Source organism: Epinephelus fuscoguttatus, linkage group LG23 (assembly GCF_011397635.1).
Source record: "Epinephelus fuscoguttatus linkage group LG23, E.fuscoguttatus.final_Chr_v1".
In the NCBI taxonomy this organism is placed as follows: Eukaryota; Metazoa; Chordata; class Actinopteri; order Perciformes; family Serranidae; genus Epinephelus; species Epinephelus fuscoguttatus.
Window position 1 is genome coordinate 15,124,730 of NC_064774.1, and position 19,080 is coordinate 15,143,809.

At 40.1% G+C, this 19,080-nt stretch overlaps 1 protein-coding gene and 1 long non-coding RNA gene across 12 annotated transcripts in view; one reads left to right on the forward strand and one right to left on the reverse strand.

Annotated features, from left to right (window-relative positions):
- Positions 1 to 19,080, reverse strand: part of LOC125884298 (uncharacterized) — a 50,703-nt gene that overhangs the window by 15,759 nt on the left and 15,864 nt on the right. The window contains exon 1 of one of the 2 annotated variants that reach the window (XR_007448683.1): positions 12,893 to 12,970. The exons of the other annotated variant lie outside the window; for it this stretch is intronic. This is a non-coding gene — a long non-coding RNA (uncharacterized LOC125884298). Of the gene's footprint in view, positions 1 to 12,892; positions 12,971 to 19,080 lie in introns of those variants that run through there. 2 annotated transcript variants of the gene reach the window in all.
- LOC125884293 (Fc receptor-like protein 5) overlaps positions 1 to 19,080 on the forward strand; it is a 39,222-nt gene that overhangs the window by 5,302 nt on the left and 14,840 nt on the right. Inside the window, exons 5-16 of one of the 10 annotated variants that reach the window (XR_007448676.1) lie at positions 79 to 351; positions 553 to 852; positions 4,591 to 4,857; positions 5,339 to 5,581; positions 5,944 to 6,057; positions 6,669 to 6,684; positions 6,768 to 6,865; positions 7,006 to 7,287; positions 8,256 to 8,318; positions 8,417 to 8,476; positions 9,731 to 9,976; positions 10,050 to 10,287. Coding sequence is in view for 5 of the 10 variants with exons in the window: in XM_049569189.1 (XP_049425146.1) it covers positions 79 to 351; positions 553 to 852; positions 4,591 to 4,857; positions 5,339 to 5,581; positions 5,944 to 6,057; positions 6,669 to 6,684; positions 6,768 to 6,865; positions 7,006 to 7,287; positions 8,256 to 8,318; positions 8,417 to 8,476; positions 9,731 to 9,813 (1,799 nt within the window). In the remaining 5 variants the exon portion in view is untranslated. Of the gene's footprint in view, positions 1 to 78; positions 352 to 552; positions 853 to 4,590; positions 4,858 to 5,338; positions 5,582 to 5,943; positions 6,058 to 6,668; positions 6,685 to 6,767; positions 6,866 to 7,005; positions 7,293 to 8,255; positions 8,319 to 8,416; positions 8,477 to 9,730; positions 10,754 to 10,786; positions 11,737 to 13,503; positions 13,627 to 19,080 lie in introns of those variants that run through there. The other 9 variants (XR_007448677.1, XR_007448680.1, XR_007448678.1 and 6 more) reach the window with 9 other exon arrangements.

The following is a 19,080-nucleotide window of genomic DNA, read 5'->3' on the forward strand; positions in this document are numbered from 1 at the left end:
GGTCCCATAGTGTTTGAATGTAGATTTAACGTTTTGTCATTTTTGTGTCCTTGCTGGCAATTCTGGAATCCTGAACAGTCACAAACAGAGCTGTTGTGACTCTGCATCCCAACTGGCCTGAGATATACTCTGGAGAGATGATCACACTGACATGTGAAATTGAGAACAGAGGAGACAATGACTGGGAGTATGAGTGGATACCCAGCTCAAATACACTTCAGAAACAAAGTAAACACATGACTGGATCTGCTTCCTTATCACACAGTAGAGACTACTGGTGTAAGGGCAAAATGAAAGGTGAAATGTCTTCAACAAGGTGGAGTGATGTTTTCACATTGAGTGTATCTTCCAGTAAGTCACACGTCATCAGTCATCGTTTTTATTTAGCTGAATCTATAAAAATATTTTAAATGTAATTTTGGTAACTTTAATGATGGTGCATCCTCACATTTGTGTTATATATTTAAAAAAACATAGGATACAAGCAGTTCATGTAATAGTTAATAAGTTCATGTCATAAAAGTTTTTTCCTGTGAAATCACTTTCCAACAGAACCTCAGCCTGTCCTCACTGTGTCTCCATTATGGCTGAGTCCTGGAGCCTCAGTAACTCTGAACTGCAGTGTTGAACATCCATCTGCAGGATGGAGGTTCTTCTGGTATAAGGCTGTTCCCAAACTGTCAGACAGCTCCTACAGCTATGAGCTGATACCTGGCAGCATCAATGGGACTGAACAGGATTCCTACATTGTTGATGGAGAGACACACACAGCAGGATATGTGTGCAGAGCTGGAAGAAGAGATCCAGTGTATTATACTTATTACAGTGAACCTAAGTTTGTCTGGTCTGGAGGTAGGTTTGTTTCTGTTGGTCCTTGTCTAAAGAAGCGTTATGTATTCACCTTAGTTCATCTTTTTGTTGTAACTTACATACAGTATCTTGAAAAGTAACACCTACGTTGACAACTAATTAACTGTGATGACCTTATGATTTTTCCTCTCTCACTTGCATCAAGCCAGACTTTATGCTTTCCATCTTACTGGGTGATTTTACTTATGGGCTCAGGTGAAATTACCTTGTTTCTTTCAGCCCTCACCTCCGTTTACTTTTGTAATTAATCTGATAGCATAAAAACACCAAAGAGTTTGGGATGAGATTTTTGCTGTAACTTTTACTTTGGATATTTAAGCTCATCTTAGATCTAGTGCGCATGCGCCCGCGCGTGCAGCCTGTTGCAGTCGCTCCTGCTCGTTTTTCTCAGTTTTCTTACTTTTTTGCTTTATTAAGTTTGGTATTTGTGCTTGCTTTTTGTGATTGTAATTTTGAAACTGCGCCCTCTCAAAACATGCTGATTGAGAGAGTTGTACTCGTTTTCCTCACCCGGAATTACTTATTTCATTCGGACCCGGCACCATTGCGCAACAACTTCATGGCCGCATTGTTTACTCCAGAGATCAGCTGATCGCGCTGAGGCCGGCCGGCTTGGCGGCCGGAACATCGGAGATACCAGCTGAACTGTGGAGGAAAACACACAGAGGATGCAGGGGAGGAAGTAAACAGCGGCGGAATAAAAGCAGGGTTGAGACAACGGAGGCTTACGGAGAAGAGAAGATATAAGCCGTGTCTCCCCTCTCTCATCATGGGCAATGTGAGGTCACTGGCAAATAAGATGGACGAGCTGACAGCGGTCGCCAAAAGTCAGAAGGAGTACCGGGAATGTAGTCTGATGTGCTTCACTGAGACATGGCTTCACCAGGACATTCCCGACAACAACGTCTCCATCAGCGGCTTTCAGACTGTTCGGGCTGACCGGGACTGCACCAAGAGCGGTAAGTGAAAAGGAGGGGGGCTTGCTGTTCTCGTAAATAACCGCTGGTGCAGTCCTGACCATATTTCTATTAAAGAATGAATCTATTGCCCGGACATTGAACTGTTTGCTGTTGGACTCAGGCCGTATTATTTGCCCAGGGAGTTTTCACATGCCATTATTGTGACTGTTTACATCCCCCCCCTCTGCCAACCCGACGTCGGCATGTGACGTCATTCACTCTGCCATAGTCCGCCTACAGACTTAACACCCGAGTGCCTTCATAGCTATCTCGGGTGACTTCAACCATGTCACCATGGCAACAACATTACCCACATTTACACAGTATGTGAGCTGCCCTACCAGAGAGGAGAGGACACTGGCCTTGCTGTATGCAAACGCCCAAGATGCATACAGCTGCTCTCCCCTCCCCCTTCTGGGTAGGTCAGACCACAACCTGGTGCACCTCAACCCCTGCTATGTACCACTAGTCAAGAGCCAGCCAGCGACCATGAGGACAGTGAGGAGATGGTCGGAGGAGGCTTATGAGACACTGCAGGGCTGTTTTGGTGTGACAGACTGGCAGGCACTCTGTGAGCCACATGGGGAGGACATTGACGGGCTCACAGAATGCATCATGGACTACATCAGCTTCTGTGTGGACTCCACTGTCCCAGCCAGGACTGTCCATTGTTACCCAAATAACAAACCGTGGGTAACAAAGGACATCAAAGCCATCCTAAATGCAAAGAAGAGGGCCTTCAGAGCTGGTAACAGGGAGGAGGTGAGAACAATACAGGGGGAGCTGAAGATGAAGATAAGGGAGGCTAAGGAGAGGTACAGGAGGAAGCTGGAGAGGAAACTCCAGCAGAACAGCATGAGAGAGGTCTGGAGTGGAATGAGGACCATCATTGGCTTCAGGACCAACAACCACAGAGGAGCTGAAGGCAGCGTGGACAGGGCCAATGAACTGAATCTGTTTTTTAACAGATTTGACACTGCTGGACCTGCCTTTTGGACCCCCTCCAGTTCGCCTATCAGCCCCGACTTGGAGTTGAGGACGCCATCATCTAACTGCTCAACCGTGTCTACACCCATCTGGATAAGCCGGCGAGCACTGTGAGGGTCATGTTTTTTGACTTCTCTAGTGTGTTCAACACCATACGTCCAGCTCTACTGGGTGACAAGCTGATAGCAATGCAGGTGGATGCCCCCCTGGTGTCCTGGATTGTAGACTACTTGACTGGCAGACCACAGTATGTGCGCTTGCAACGCTGTGTGTCAGACAGAGTGGTCAGCAATACTGGGGCCCCGCAGGGGACTGTCCTCTATCCCTTCCTCTTCACCCTCTACACCACGGACTTCAGCTATCGCACTGAGACCTGCCATCTTCAGAAGTTTTCTGATGACTCTGCTATAGTTGGATGTATCAGCAAGGGTGATGAGGATGAGTACAGGGCTGTTGTGGATAACTTTGTCACGTGGTGTGAGCAGAACCATCTGCAGCTCAGCGTGGCAAAGACAAAGGAACTGGCGGTGGATCTGAGGAGGACCAAGACACCGGTGACCCCTGTTTCCATCCAGGGGGTCAGTGTGGACATTGTGGAGAGCTATAAGTACCTGGGGGTACACATTGACAATAAACTGGACTGGGTTAAGAACACTAACACTCTCTACAGGAAGGGCCAGAGCCGTCTCTATTTTCTGAGGCGACTGAGGTCCTTCAACATCTGCCGGACTATGCTCAGGATTTTCTATGAGTCTGTGGTGGCCAGTGCTATCCTCTATGCTGTTGTGTGCTGGGGCAGCAGGCTGAGGGTGGTGGACGCCAACAGACTCAACAAACTGATCCGCAAGGCCAGTGACGTCGTGGGAATGGAATGTGACTCTCTGATGGTGGTGTCAGAGAGGAGGATGCTGTCTTACGAACTATCTTGGACAATGTCTCACACCCACTCCACCATGTGCTGGTCAGGCACAGGAGTACTTTCAGTGGGAGACTCATACCACCAAGATGTACCACTGAGCGCCACAGGAAATCATTCCTGCCTGTGGCCATCAAACTGTACAACTCCTCCCTCTGAGTGGCCCTGTGACTATTTCACCCACTGCAATAATTTAATCTAACTTGTGCAATAACCCCATTCACCCTGAGTGTATATATTCTGTTTGTGTAAATAATCTTGTTCAGTTTACTATATATATATATATATATATATTTAAGTTTATGTTTGTTAATAATTCCTGTTTATTTAACTCTATATTTGTTAATACTGTTGTTTAAATTTCTTATATTTTCACGTATCTTTCCTCTCTTGCAAGGAGCACCTGTAACATAAACAATCTCCCCTCGGGGATCAATAAAGTATTTCTGATTCTGATTCTGATCTTATACTTACTATTTTTCTTACACAACAGGCAGGACATGTATAGTTGGGGAACTCGCAAATTCAGGCAAAGAAAAACCAAAAAAGTCAGTACGGTAAATGGACAGGGTAAACAGAGAGAGACAGATAAGACAAAAGAGAATGCAGCAGCACATTTTATTATGAAATACTTGCTCCCTGTATCTTTGTAGAGTGGGAAACTGCCTATTTTTACCTGCCAGCTTTTAGACAGCAGCTGCTGTTGTAACTTAATTTTCTAGCGTTCAAAATATGTTCAAATGGTAATGTTTGAATTTATCCCCAACAATAAAAATACAGCAAAGGAATATTTACATAATAAGATCTGAATCTTTAAATCACTGTGCATGGTTTGACCCCTTGTTACATGTTTTTCAGATGTTCATTCATCTGCGTCTCTCACAGTGAGTCCAGACAGAGTTCAACACTTCACCACTGACTCTGTCTCACTGAACTGTGAAGGAAACTCTACTGAGTGGAGAGTGAAGAAGTTAACTGAATCTGGCAACATATTATTCTGCCAAAACTGGGGGACAATGACTGGATCCACATGCAGCATAAAGCGTTACCAGCCCAGTAATGCAGTGTACTGGTGTGAGTCTGGATCAGGAGAGTTCAGCAACGCAGTCAACATCACTATATCAAGTATGGTTTTCTTTTTCTTTTTTAAGTAATTTAAACATCCCATTCTGTTCTTCTTGCGTGGAGCTTTGAGGATGACTAATGACCTGCAGCTTTTACTAGTGATGGCTTTAGTGATGGATTTCTTTATTTTCTGACCCCACCAGATGGCGCTCTTGGTTTAAAGGTAAAGGCTGAAGGACTTGCAATGAAGTGTGCTTTCAAACCTTTGTTGAACAGAGTGCCATCTAGTGGCTTCAGAAAGACAGTGGTTCATGAGGCCTCATTTGGCCATCACTAGCTTTTACTATAGTCATTTGTCATGTACCTGTTTTCAGCACAAAATGATTTGTCAACAGATATTTGGTTAATAGTGTTGCTAATCAACATCAACAGGAAATGACTGAGAAAAATATGAAATATAAAAATGCCAAAATACACTGTGGGGGGAGTTTTCATGTTAATGAATGACACCTGTTGTTTAACCTCATTCTTTGTTTTACAGCTAAATATATTATCCTGGTGAGCCCTGTCCGTCCTGTGACCGAGGGAGATTCTGTTAGTCTTAGCTGCAGAATAAGAAGCCAAACATTTGCTTCCAAGGTGTTTTTCTATCAAAATGACAAACTCATTCAAAATGACACCAGAAGGGAGCTAAATATCTCTGCAGTGTCAAAGTCAGATGAAGGCTTTTATAAGTGTGAATACTCACAAAAAGTGTCAGCACAGAGTTGGATGTCAGTTAAAGGTGAGTAGGATTGAAACATGTACTGCACTGACTCAACCTGTTGGATTTAGTTCTTTGTGACCTGAAGAAAGTCTGCATCAGTTGTTGTGCTAGTCTTGAGTTACTATGAATGGCTAAGTTCACACTGTATTCCGGCATGTTTCTTGTATATATAATGCTGTAAGTGTTGTAAATCAAAATGTGAATGACATTGACATTAATGTTGTGTGTGTACGTGCATGTGTGTTGTTTATACCACTGGATTGGTAAATGTATGTTTAGTCTTTACTTTGGTGTCATATGACATGACTCATCTTTATCAAAATGTATGTACATTCAGATGCTGTTATTTACATCTATTAACAGTTTTTTATTCATTACAGGAGTCTCCAGGCCTGAAAGCTCTTCATCTCCTGTACTGATGATTATTGGGCTGGTTTTTGGAATTGTACTTGTTATTCTTCTGCTCCTTTTGTATTGCTACAGACGGTCTAAAGGTGAGACCTTTATTACATGAGTTATGGTTTAATTGTTCAAATACACAGATGTATTCTAATCCAGCCCAGTCGCCAGAAGAAAATGTTGGCATTGTACATTTTTGCCAACCTCAGATACATTGCATTTGTATGTTTCACATGAATCAAATCAACATTTCCAAAGTGACTGTGGACTGTGTATGTGAGCTGGCTCTGTCAGTGGGAGGTGGAAGGAATGGTGGATGATGTGATACCTACTGTAGGCGAGATGGCTGCCAAGCTGCAGACCTCTGTCGGAGATGAACAAACAATGGTTGGTTATGGTTAAACATGGGTGTTGTTTTGGCAACCCAAGGCCATGTTTCCAGCAGCTTTTGTGCCACCGAACATGGGCAATTTCAGCCAAACCTGATTGTGTGCCTGAGCAAAACCACACATCAACCACAGCATTGTAAGATACGCAAAGTTTTAATGTATCTGCTACATAATAATATACGATGTAATGTGTGGTTTTCAGAAACATACAATGCCAACATATTTTCTTGCCATTGGTTTGTCTGATCTCATGACAGAATGGCAGTATGGCAACTTAAAATACAAAACCATCTAACAGCAAATGTCTTTTTTTACAGATTCATGCTTTATCAGGTTGGTACAACATTATCTTATTTTGATTATAACAGGAAATACATGCCATGCTCCTCTGTAAATTTATTATCTGCATGTTGTAGGCCAGTCCAGTCTGAGAGCACCAATCGGGGCTCTGCTCCAAGTCACATGGTCAACCAGAATGAGGCTCAACAGAATGAAGATCCCTCTCCTCTCTGTGGTAAGGACACATCTTGATTTGACACACACGTTTTGAAGAAACATTTTAAAAACATCTCAGGTTGTTTAATTATGGCATCATGTAATTAAAATAGTACTAAATAGTAACTTGACTTCAACTTGATTTTCACTGCTCTGTAGGTGACGCTCGTCTCTATGAATCAATTAAAGGCTCTGAAGCTCCTCTCTATGAATCAGTTAAAGGCTCTGAAGCTCGTCTCTATGAATCAATTCAAGGCTCTGAAGCTCGTCTCTATGAATCAGTTAAAGGCTCTGAAGCTCGTCTCTATGAATCAATTCAAGGCTCTGAAGCTCCTCTCTATGAATCAATTCAAGGCTCTGAAGCTCTTCTCTATGAATCAATTCAAGGCTCTGAAGCTCGTCTCTATGAATCAATTAAAGGCTCTGAAGACGCTGATAATGGTACAGTATATATATGTAACATGCACTGCAAAAATGCCCTATCATATTTAGGTGAAAATATGTTCAATATGAGCTGTCTTTTGCTTAAAATTTGATTTTTCACTGGTAATATTTCTCTGAACAAGTCAGGATGTCCAACTACTAGAATTATCAAAACAAAATCAAAATACTCAAATAAGATTTGAATTAGAATTCTTGTTTCTAGATGATATAACATCACATACGATCCAATTGTTAATTAAGACAAGGCAAGTGAAACTTGTTGAATTAAGTCTTGACAGCCTTGTATAGTGAGCGCTAGATAATCCATTCTATACTCAGAGCAAGGCTGTTTCACACCATGCGCTGATTTTTAACTGAAAAAAATTGCATTGACATTTATAAAAACTGATCTCTGTAACAGTGTTTGGGGACAAAAAATATTCAGACAGATCTCAATTTCTGCCTAAATTTTACTGTGAAAACATATGTTTGACCAATGAAATCCTTTGTTCCAAATGATGTCATACCTTCGGGTCAGAGCTAGCTTGCTGCCGAAATAGAGAATGTCTTCTTAGTTTGTTCTTGGCTTGTTAAATGTTGGTCACTGTCTGAAACAATTTGAAGCACACTGCTTATTGTTATGCTGAATAATGTAATTGGACCACTGGGTATGAGTCTGTCGGACCTTAATCTAACAGTCCTCCTTCCCTGGTTGGGATTATATAGTGTTCCATGCAACAGTGATGTTTGGATGTTAGTGAGGGCTAATCCCCCCAGAGGAACAAGGTACTCATGTTTGTTCATGGACAGTGGATTGCTTGTTAGATAAAATGGAACACGGCAATGTGAATAATTCACACCAGCCTGGTGTGAATAGCTGTCATGTGGATTTTTGCATCGCTCTTGTAGGAAATGGCTTTTTTTAGGGGATTAATTATGAGTGACTGATGGAGAATCCTGTAACTAAAATAATGTATTTTTTTTAGATACAGCTGAATCCCAGGATGCCACCTATTCATTGATTGAACTTAAAAACTTTGGAAGGAAGGGTGAGTACTCCAGATACACAGAATAACTAGAATATAGTTTATGTTTTGTCCTGAAGTGAAATATTTTATTTAATGGATTAATGTGATCATCTTAACAGGGAAACGCCATGAACCAGAGGAGAGTTGTCTTTACTCTGATGTGAATATAGGAACTCCAGGTCAGTCATTTACAACAGTCATGCTCAAAGTTTGTATTGAAATGTGTCCTATCATTATACTGGAGGTAAAAACAGGTCAGCAGCTCAATTTATCCAAGTCACCTTGGGTAGTTACTACTTACTACCACTGGGTGTCACTAGTGTTTTAAATTGTCAATTCTATACACACCTATGACCTTTTAAACTCTGGCATATTTCTGAGTTTAAGTTTTGCATATGTAGTAAATGAATATTAAGTCATTTGTGCAGCCAATTTCTCCGTTCTCTAAAATAATGGTTTATTGTACATTTTTTGTTTTCATGGTCTTATCTGGCCTTACTGAATCACAGCATCAAAGGATTTTTTTAAGATTATTTATTGGGCATTTTTGCCTTTAATTATTGTAGGGATGCATCGATTTTGAAATTGTGGGCCGGGATGGATACCCATATTTAAGATAACAACACGGCCAATCAACCAAGTCAAGTCGAATTTTTTATATTGTTGTTTGTTTTCTTTTTATTGTTATTTATCCCCCCTTTTGTGCCAGGCCAACACAGAAATCTACACTATAAAAAATAACTGAACTGTTTTAAAGTAACTAAGGCTTCTATTACACTGCCTGTGAATGAGCACATGTTCAATCATACAAAATTATGCAACTACTTTTAAGATAGCCTTTTACATAAAAAACTTTTTTTTGAAAAAGAAAAACTGCTTCAAAAGCCTTTTAATTATATGCAATATATCATAATTCCCTCTTGTATATCTATTTTATATTACTGTGAAAATAATATCAAATTTCTGTCAAATGAACACAGTCACTGTATGTCTATGTGTATTATAGTGGTTATTTTTGCCACAGAGAGGAAATGTATTTTAGTGTTGTCTAACAGATTTTAAATATCATGGATGATTATTTATCTGATTTCCACAATGTGGCTCAGGCCTTTGAATTCTATCGCCGCCCGTATTTATTTGTGATGGAGTTTATACATGAAGAGTGGACGAGGAGGGCGGGGAAGACATATTTACATATTCATTACATCTTGCTGATGCTTCTTGTTACTACACTATCCTCTTTGCTGCTGCAACACCACAACGTACCCCGTTGCTTCCACATACTTTCATGTGTAACGTTATGCAACATCAACATAATAACTTCAGCTAATAGCATTAGCCTGCATCCCCTTGCTTGCAGCAGGTAAATCCACTCTTTGAACACCAGTTTTGTTCAGCAAAATCAGCTCTGGATTTCTTCTCCTCTTTGACAGGAAGCAGTCATCCTGGTGGTCGCTGCAGACAAGCAGGTCTTCATGCACAGTATATGGACAGGAGTGTTAGGATGCATTTGTAGCACAGCCAGCCAAAACTTCATTGTGTCCATATCTGACAAAAATAGTCTATGACAGCTCCTTGAAGTTTGGAAATGCACAAACATGAACCACTCTTTACAACACAGGCATTTTTCCTCTGTGGGCAGAGGGTCACAGCAGCCACAGGAACACCTCCAGTCTCAGGTAAATAATCATCCATGACACTGAATATTGTCGAGATAACACTAAACTACTCTGATTACTACACTCTCTCCAGATCCAACATGTTTCCATTGTTGTTTTCCTGCAACAAATGACATCACCTGATAGTTTCAGAAGGAGGCTTTCCACTTAATGAGGAAATAACAAACAGACCGGATCAAGTGAAAGTGAAAAAGACACTTCAGCCACTGACAGCAACAAGCTGAGCCACTGTTAAAGGACATACAGTGATGATGTTCAGTTGTGCTTCCAATGCAGCCCATCCCACTTCCAGCTCCCTCAATACTGGACCAGTTTCAAAAATTGTTGTCACATCAGTGGCCAATTTACACAGGCAAACAGGGTCCAGGTTAAAAAATGCTGAAGTGATCCTTTATAAAGTTTATATGCATACTTAAATTCTGTTGAAACTTAATATAATTATGACACTATATACAGTATATATGATAAATTAAATTGAACCTCTCCATTGATCGGAAAATCAACTGCATCAGCAATGAAACTTCTCTCTGAAGTAAAACCAGGAACAGCTCTTGGTAATAATGCACCACATGATGTGCACACTTAAATGATTCATTCTGCAGATCATTAAATGATTATAAGTCAGATTAACATGTCAGAAAGCGTCCTTCCATCTTGATTGATGATTGATAATTGATGATTTGTTTTGTTGGTTTGCTTCTCTTCCAGTCATTGAATTCAAAATGTATTTGTCAAATGGAATTGTACAACACACCAGTCCTTGTTCACTGTAAAACACATGCCTCCTTTTCTTCTCCTCTGCTCTGTCAGTCACCTGGTGAAATGGCACTAGACAAGTTTCAGTGAACATCCTGATATCCTGTTGAAAACTGATGCGTCACAGAGGTCGTCCAGTTTATTTCCAGCATCTGTACAATGGCTAGCAGGATGCTAGTTCAGCTGGTGCTCATTCTTTTCCTCAATGTTTACTGATGTTTACATTTGAGAACCTTGATCTGGCTAGCTAGCAGCTAGCTAGCTAGCAGAGGAGAGTTTACAGACTGCTGAGACTCGCAGCCACACAACATCATCATCCAAAGTTAACCACAAAAAGCACCACCAACACGCTGACAGAGAGGCGACTGGAAGTGTCCGTGCTTAACTTGTGGATTTAATTAGTCCGAGCACGAGCACAAGATTATTGATGCTTATTCTCATCTAGTATTAATGCACTGCATTGTCTTTTTTATTTTGTACAGTCATTTTGTCATTTATTTTTTGTAGGTAACTTTGAATCCAAGTTATTCCAAAGAGCAGCATAAGTATATTTGAGCTTTAGTTACCAGCTGCTGGCAGTGATGGCCAAATGAGGCCTCATGAAGCACTGTCTTTATTTTCTGAAGCCACCAGATGGCGATGTCTGTTCAACAAAGGTATGAAAGCACACTTCATTGTAAGTCCATCAGCCTTTATCTTTAAACCAAGAGCGCCATCTGGTGGGGAGAGAAAGTAAAGAAAATGGTTCATGAGGCTTCATTTGGCCATCACTAGCTGCTGGTGCAGCTTTAAAGTCAGCATCTTTTATAGCGTTAGATAAGATAGATCCAGGATGGACATTACAAACTACTTTAATATACAGTATGTAATAATCTGCTATCAGACAACATATCCTATTACATGTACATGTTTTCCTCTGTCTTAAAAATATATTTATAACTACTGTGCATATTTTATTTTCACCTGATTGAATTTGATATTTTTAGTTTTTAATTATTTTTGTATTCTATGCTTCAATAAAGTTATTTTTTCAGGAGTAAGCTGGCAGTTGTATTTTTTTTTTAGTTTTTTTTTTTTTTTTTTTTTTCAAATTTTCTTCAATTTTTTTTTACTGGACATCTGAACTGGATAAACACATCCCACATTAGCCTCCTGACACTATCTTGGCAAAAGCCATAAAGTGGACTTGGTATTGATTTTCAGGAACTATTTCTTTGGTTAAAATAAGTTCCAAACTGTTCACGTTTTTTAAATTCAGTTCATCTGTATTGTATTGAGATGAAGGCAGATATCAGAGACAATAAACAAAAGGATCACAGTGAGATACCAGCAGGTGTAGTGTCACATATTTTACCTTTCAGAAGTTTGCAGCCGTGACTGAGAGGCTAAAGAAATGGCTAAAAAAACGGCTCCACCTTAAATATTTATAACTTTGTGCCTTAACAAAATATAATCCAGTGAGTTATAAAAAAATTCACCCCCCATACAGTTGTAATGGATTGGAAATTATCTATAGAGACTAAAGCTGCTTTAGCAGTAATATGTGCTAGAAATGTGAGATGTTGCACGTGTGCATCTGCTCAACTGGAAAGAAGGAAATGAGTTTGGTGACGATATGCAGGGTACTGCTATGATTGGTAAAACTACAGAGAGCTGCAATGATTGGGAAAATTTGCGGAAAAGTTGCAGTGATTGGAGAAAATTGCAAGGTTACACAGAATTCTCAGTGATTGGTTGAATTTGCGTGAATTGTTTTGGTTGTGTCATCGCAACGATCCTGAAAGGGCTGTGTAAGGTCCAGTGTTATCAACTGCAGCAGCTGTATGCTACAGACCTTCAGCTGAACAGAGAGTTTGCCACAAATGTTTCAGACATGCATAACTCAACCAGGACTCAATGAAAATCAGACTAGAGATGCATCTGTGCTGAAGGACTTGCATTATAGCATCTTGTGTGATTTCAAAAGTTGAATATACTGTACAGGATTCCTATTTTGTTAATAAGCTGACACGCAGAACAATACTGCATGTATGGAGATGGAAGAGGAGACACTGTATTGCACTTATTGAGGCTTACCAAAGTTTGTCTGATTTGTTGGTGAGGATGTTTTATTGTTTTACTTGACAGACCCCAATCACTGTGCAGTTAAAGTAGGAGTACCTATAAATGACCACATGGGGGTGCCAAATTACCTTAATTGATACCTACACAAGGTCAGTGCTCCTTTGTAAGTCTGGGGCTGTTGGAGGTAGTTATGTCTCAGGATGCTATGTCAATGTGACTAATGAACCACATTCTCAAAAAGCTTTAGTACTTGATAAAAACTGAAATTACTTACATTAAACTCAGGGTTTAATTTCTGGCAGCGTTGTGTTCCAGCACACATGATTGACTGCTCAGGGGTCACATCCTTAGCACTGTACTAATGTATGGGACTGATTGTTCTGAGCAATTTAGCAAGCTGCAGGCCTTTCTGTACCATCTCTTTACTGAAAATGAATGACTCCATTGTTTTTACTTGGACCTGCTGTACAACAAATTAATGCAGAACAGAGTGGGAACCTTTGTGTCCGATTTTCTCAGACTCAGCCTGTGATCTTCTTCTGATGTTTCCGATTGAAAACCATTGACTGCACACTTCCTCATAGGGATGTCCCGATCCGATATTCGGATCAGTATCGGCCGCCGATATTAGCAAAAAACGGGCATCGGATTGGACTGCATGGAAAAATGCCGATCCGTGAACTCTGATCTGGTTTTTTTTTTCACAGAATCCGCTCCAGGTTTTCCGGCCTGCCCAGCGTTCCGCGATTCAAGCAGTCCATTCCAGTGATCCGCTCCAGCTCTTACTATCAATCCACCAGGCCAGCATGCAGACCACAGACACACACATGGAGGGTAGGAGATGTAGCGGCCAACTTAGTCAACTGACTATTTGTTTTCTGCTCTGGTTTGTTGAGAGTGATATTTTTATATGGTTTACACTCTTACTGTTTAAATAAAGAGCACTGATGACATTGTTTTGGGCACAATTAGTGAAATTGGAGCCATGGATGGACTATTGCTTGTTTAAACAGTTGTACAATATTGTGTGCCTGTGCACCAGGCTGGCACTGACACTACTAAAATAACTGAAAAGGAAAGGCTGCATTGTTTGTTAAATGCCAACAATGTCTTGTGTTGTTAATCTGTTTTTTATTTATTGGGGGGTCAAAGCACAAGTGTCTGGAGTCTTGCTGCTATTTTAATTTTATTGTTAGACATTTTAAATATTTCTTGTGTTGATTTATTTCTATTTATTAAGGGGCCAAAGCAGCCAAAGCAAAACAGCTATATTTTTTATTTAATGTTAATTTTCAAGTTTAAAGTTTGTTTAAGTTTTTTTTAGTTATAAAGTTTGTGAATGGACCACACTTACCACGCAACAGGACAGAATGAACCCGAACCGTCATCTGCGAGGAAAAGAAGACGCAACTTGACTCCTTGTGATGCACTCTCTGCGGCGCTTTTCCTCCTGATGATATATCTCCCCAACGATGGCAGCAGCACCGAATCCCCTTCTGTGCATTCAGCCTCTCTTTTCGCCCGCTCAGCATCAAACACATGGAGATATCGCTAGGCTAAATAAACATGTGCGGGCTGGAGATTAGTGGAGCGTTAGGGGACGCATGCTAGGTATCAAACGAGAATGTGTGTATGGAGTGTGTGTGTTACGCTAGAAGAGTCAGAGTTTGGGACGGAGTCTTTTACCCCCTGGAGTGTTACCGGAGTTTTTGGAGTGCTCAAATAAACGAGCCTTTTTCCCGAACGCTCCTCTGGTCTCCTGCTCGTGAGGGATTCATTACAATATTGTAACATGGTTTAGATTTCAAAATAAACATTCACCTCGTCGCTAGATAGTCCTACTCCTGAAAAACTCATGTCTGCGCAAGGCTTTTTGTCCCGACGAGGCCACCGTCATTTACCCGACGGGAGGGGTGAGCGAGTGAGCCCTGCAATCTAGAATTTGACCACTGATGTCACTGTTTTCAATGGTTTTCAACCCATTTTACACAGTGGCCCTTTAACAATAAACAGGTCAGTTTCTCATACCAACTGTTGTGGATCATTCTAACTAACCCGATTATGTAGTTGTTCTTGTTAGAGTAATATTGCTTGATCAAACCTTTTCTAACATGACTGACAACAAAATAAGTGAATATGTATAATACGCGCTTGGATGGGATCGGTATCGGCCAGAACTCAAGGCTGTAATATCGGTATCGGATCGGAAGTGAAAAAAGTGGATTGGGACATCCCTACTTCCTCATGTCACCATCAGTCGTCATTGTTTTCAAAATCTTTTGTTAAAAATTGTGCTTTAATTTCTATATTATTTACCACTGATGCACTACGTTTGACTAAATTTCACTTACAAAAGAATATTATTGTATATGACCCTTCTTCTTTTTCAGCGTACAGACACATAAGCTCTGGTGTGAATGTGGTGATGACACTGACTGATTCTTGTTTCTACGGCAACATGTCTTAATGTGTGAAGAGGAACTGGAAACAGTTTTTTTCATGCCTGCTAAGAAACGTTGGCTTGGCTTGTTTTTTCTCAGGCTGCAGTTGTAAGTTGTAGGAAAAGAAACATGATGACGACATCCCTTAAAATGACTCAAAGGTTACTTGGGGTCACGTGGTTCCAAACACCGGTCTCCTGGGGGAAAGAGTTTTGTGACCCATCCACGACCCCAACCTGCCTCCTCATGGACATACTTCCTTCTTTACCTCTGTCAGCACATTGGTCACATGATCGCAGGGTGTAAATACATAGTTCATGCACAAACTACTGGCTCATGTTTACGTGGATTATATATTTTGGGGCATTCCTTTACGTAGCTATACATACAAACAATGCATGAGAACAGCCTGCAGAATGCTGTAGCTACAAGAAATGAAACCTTATATGAAAATGTAGCTGATTTCTTTGTCTATTAACTAGAAGTAACACATTTCCAATATTTTCATCTAAACCATTTAATCACTTTTATTTTTGAAACTACAAAACGGAAATGTTACCTGCACCAGAAAAGTTAGTGCCTTTCAGATGTTTTATCATAGTAGATGACTGCAGGGCAAGCAAACAAGTCAGTGTTACATTTTTTTTTCTGAGAATGTCCAAGCACCAGGAAATAGCTGTAAGCCAACCAACCCTTGCTGCCGACCAACCGCAGTTTCCCCAGCCCACAACACAAACCTCATCACAATAGAGGCAGTATATGTCCACAACATACACTAAATAAACATACAATAAAATGTTAGGTATGTGTATGATGTTATAGGGTAAAATTAAATGGTCTTATGTTGCAGGGATGTGGAATAATTGATTATTGTTTATACCAGTTTTTAATTTAACGATTTTAGGCACCATGCACAAACCTTTGCAGATGAAACAAGCTAATACATTTTCACTTGTGGGCAGGAAGTGTAAACATGTCAGTATGCTGTGGTCAAAGCCCCTGCAGTTGTCTTGGCTTTGTGTGAAAGGTTAGAGAACTTAGAGGAAAAAGTCTGCTGTCATGTTGACATGAAAGGATACTTCTTTCTTCTCATTTTCCATTGCATCACTATAAATACAAAGTATTTGAATTTCTGACAAGGAGAGCAGCAGAGTGTGTCAGCGCTGGATGTGAAGATGGGGCACACTTTGCTCTGTGTGCTGGCGTTATTCTGTGAGTACATCAGCAACTTTTCAATTTTGTGACTTTCAGAGGCAGACTCATGTTTTTATATAGACTACAAAGCTGTTGGATATCGAACTAGATTGTAAGTAATTTTTTGCACACATATTTGCATAATGCATGTACCATATATAGTCTTAAGGTATTGTTGCAGTTATAGCTTTTGAATTGATTTTATTGGGTATTTTATATATTTGATATTAGGAGTTTCTCACCTCTTTACAGACTTAAAGAACATCATCACAGACTGATAAGCTATAGTTGCCACAGTTGTTGTCTAATGAAGTTTTTATCTTTATTGTAGTGCTGAGCACGCTCCCCTGTGGACAAGATGAAGGTGAGCAGTTGTCCATTTCTTTTGTTTTTAATCATTCAGTATTGATCTGTCATTTTACTTCATGTGTGAAAAACAAATTATGAAAGTATTATTTTATATGCATGTTTATGTAGGGAGACCTGATGCTGTGCTGACCTTGATGTCAAAGTGTAGTAGTTTTTCTGCAGAGGTTGTTGCCTTCATACAGACACATCTTCTTTTAATACATTTATCTAATCATCTTAACAGGGCAGAATGAGGAAGAAGATAGATACGCTGAGGGCCCTGATGTGAAGGAAGGGCTAACAGGTGCTACAGTCAGTTACAACAGTCTTCCCCAATATTCCAATTACAATGAGTTATTGTTAATACTACTACTACTGCTACTACTGCTAATACTAATACTAATATTAATAATAATCATAGTAATTGTAATATTTAATTACCCCATGCCGTGCCTCAGCCCCCTGCAAACCTGAATAGGGCAATAAGTTTCGGATAATGAATGAACAAATTAATAATTAAACTTATTATGCAGTTCAAATCTCATTTTTGATAGTGGCATGGTGTGCTCGGTGCCACAGTTATCAAACATTGTGAAGTGCTTCACATACAGATGGGTGACAACTTATAAACCAACCTAAAGTTTCTCAGTGACTTTTAGGATACTATTACTCATAGCACTACTTGGGGTGAGATGTGGTTACTGTGAAGGTGACGGTATATGCAGGGTGTCTGCAGGTCCCTATGAAGTCTTGAAGTGTAATAAATTCAATTTTCTAAACTTTAGGCTATAAAATTAAACAGTAGTCCTAAATGTGAATTTGTGAGGTCTTAATTGCCACAAACATTTGATCTAATTTCATGAGACCATCTTTAGCTTTCTTTTGGTCAAAATGAGTCAAAGTCTTCTGCGTGAAAGTCCAAAATCTTTGAAAGTACTTATGAAGTACTTATGGTTTGGTTTTAGGTAGGGATATCCCGATCCAGCTTTTTCACTTCCGATCCGATACTGATATTACAGCCTTGAGTTTTGGCCGAAACCAATCTGATATCCAGCAATATTACTCTAACAAGAACAACTACTTAATCGGGGTTAATTAGAATGATCCACAACAGTTGGTATGAGAAACTGACCTGTTTATTGTTTACAGGGTTAAATAAACAAACTTTAAACTTGAACATTAACATAAAATAAAAAATATAGCTGGTTTGCTTTGGCCCCTTAATAAATAGAAAATAAATCAACACAAGAAATCTTTAAAATGTCTAACATTGAAATTAAAATAGCAGCAAGACTCCACACACTTGTGCTTTGGCCCCCTAATAAATAAAAAATAGATTAACACCACAAGACATTGTTGGCATTTAACAACAATGCAGCCTTTCCTTTTCAGTTATTTTTGTCATGTCAGGGCCAGCCTGTTGCTGCTGTTTCCTGTGTGTCTGCATGCTGACCTGGTGGATTGATAGTAAGTGCTGGAGCGGATCACTGGAATGGACTGCTTGAATCGCGGAGCGCTGGGCTGGTCGGAAAACTGGACTCCATGAAAAACTGGATCGGAGTTCTGGATCAGCATTTTTCCATGCAGTCGGATCCGATGTCCGTTTTTTTGCTAATATCGGCGGCCGATACCGATCCGAATATCGGATTTGCTACAACCTCCGGATTTGCTACAACCTCCAAGCTAACAATTACATGTTGAAAATGGCACATTTTGACAAAGATTTGGATTTGACTTACAGTACAGGCCAAAAGTTTGGACACACCTTCTCATTCAATGCGTTTTCTTTATTTTTATGACTATTTACATTGTAGATTCTCACTGAAGGCATCAAAACTATGAATGAACACATGTGGAGTTATGTACTTAACAAAAAAAGGTGAAATAACTGAAAACATGTTTTATATTCTAGTTTCTTCAAAATAGCCACCCTTTGCTCAGATTACTGCTTTGCACACTCTTGGCATTCTCTCCATGAGCTTCAAGAGGTAGTCACCTGAAATGGTTTCCACTTCACAGGTGTGCCTTATCAGGGTTAATTAGTGGAATTTCTTGCTTTATCAATGGGGTTGGGACCATCAGTTGTGTTGTGCAGAAGTCAGGTTAATACACAGCCGACAGCCCTATTGGACAACTGTTAAAATTCATATTATGGCAAGAACCAATCAGCTAACTAAAGAAAAACGAGTGGCCATCATTACTTTAAGAAATGAAGGTCAGTCAGTCCGGAAAATTGCAAAAACTTTAAATGTGTCCCCAAGTGGAGTCACAAAAACCATCAAGCGCTACAACGAAACTGGC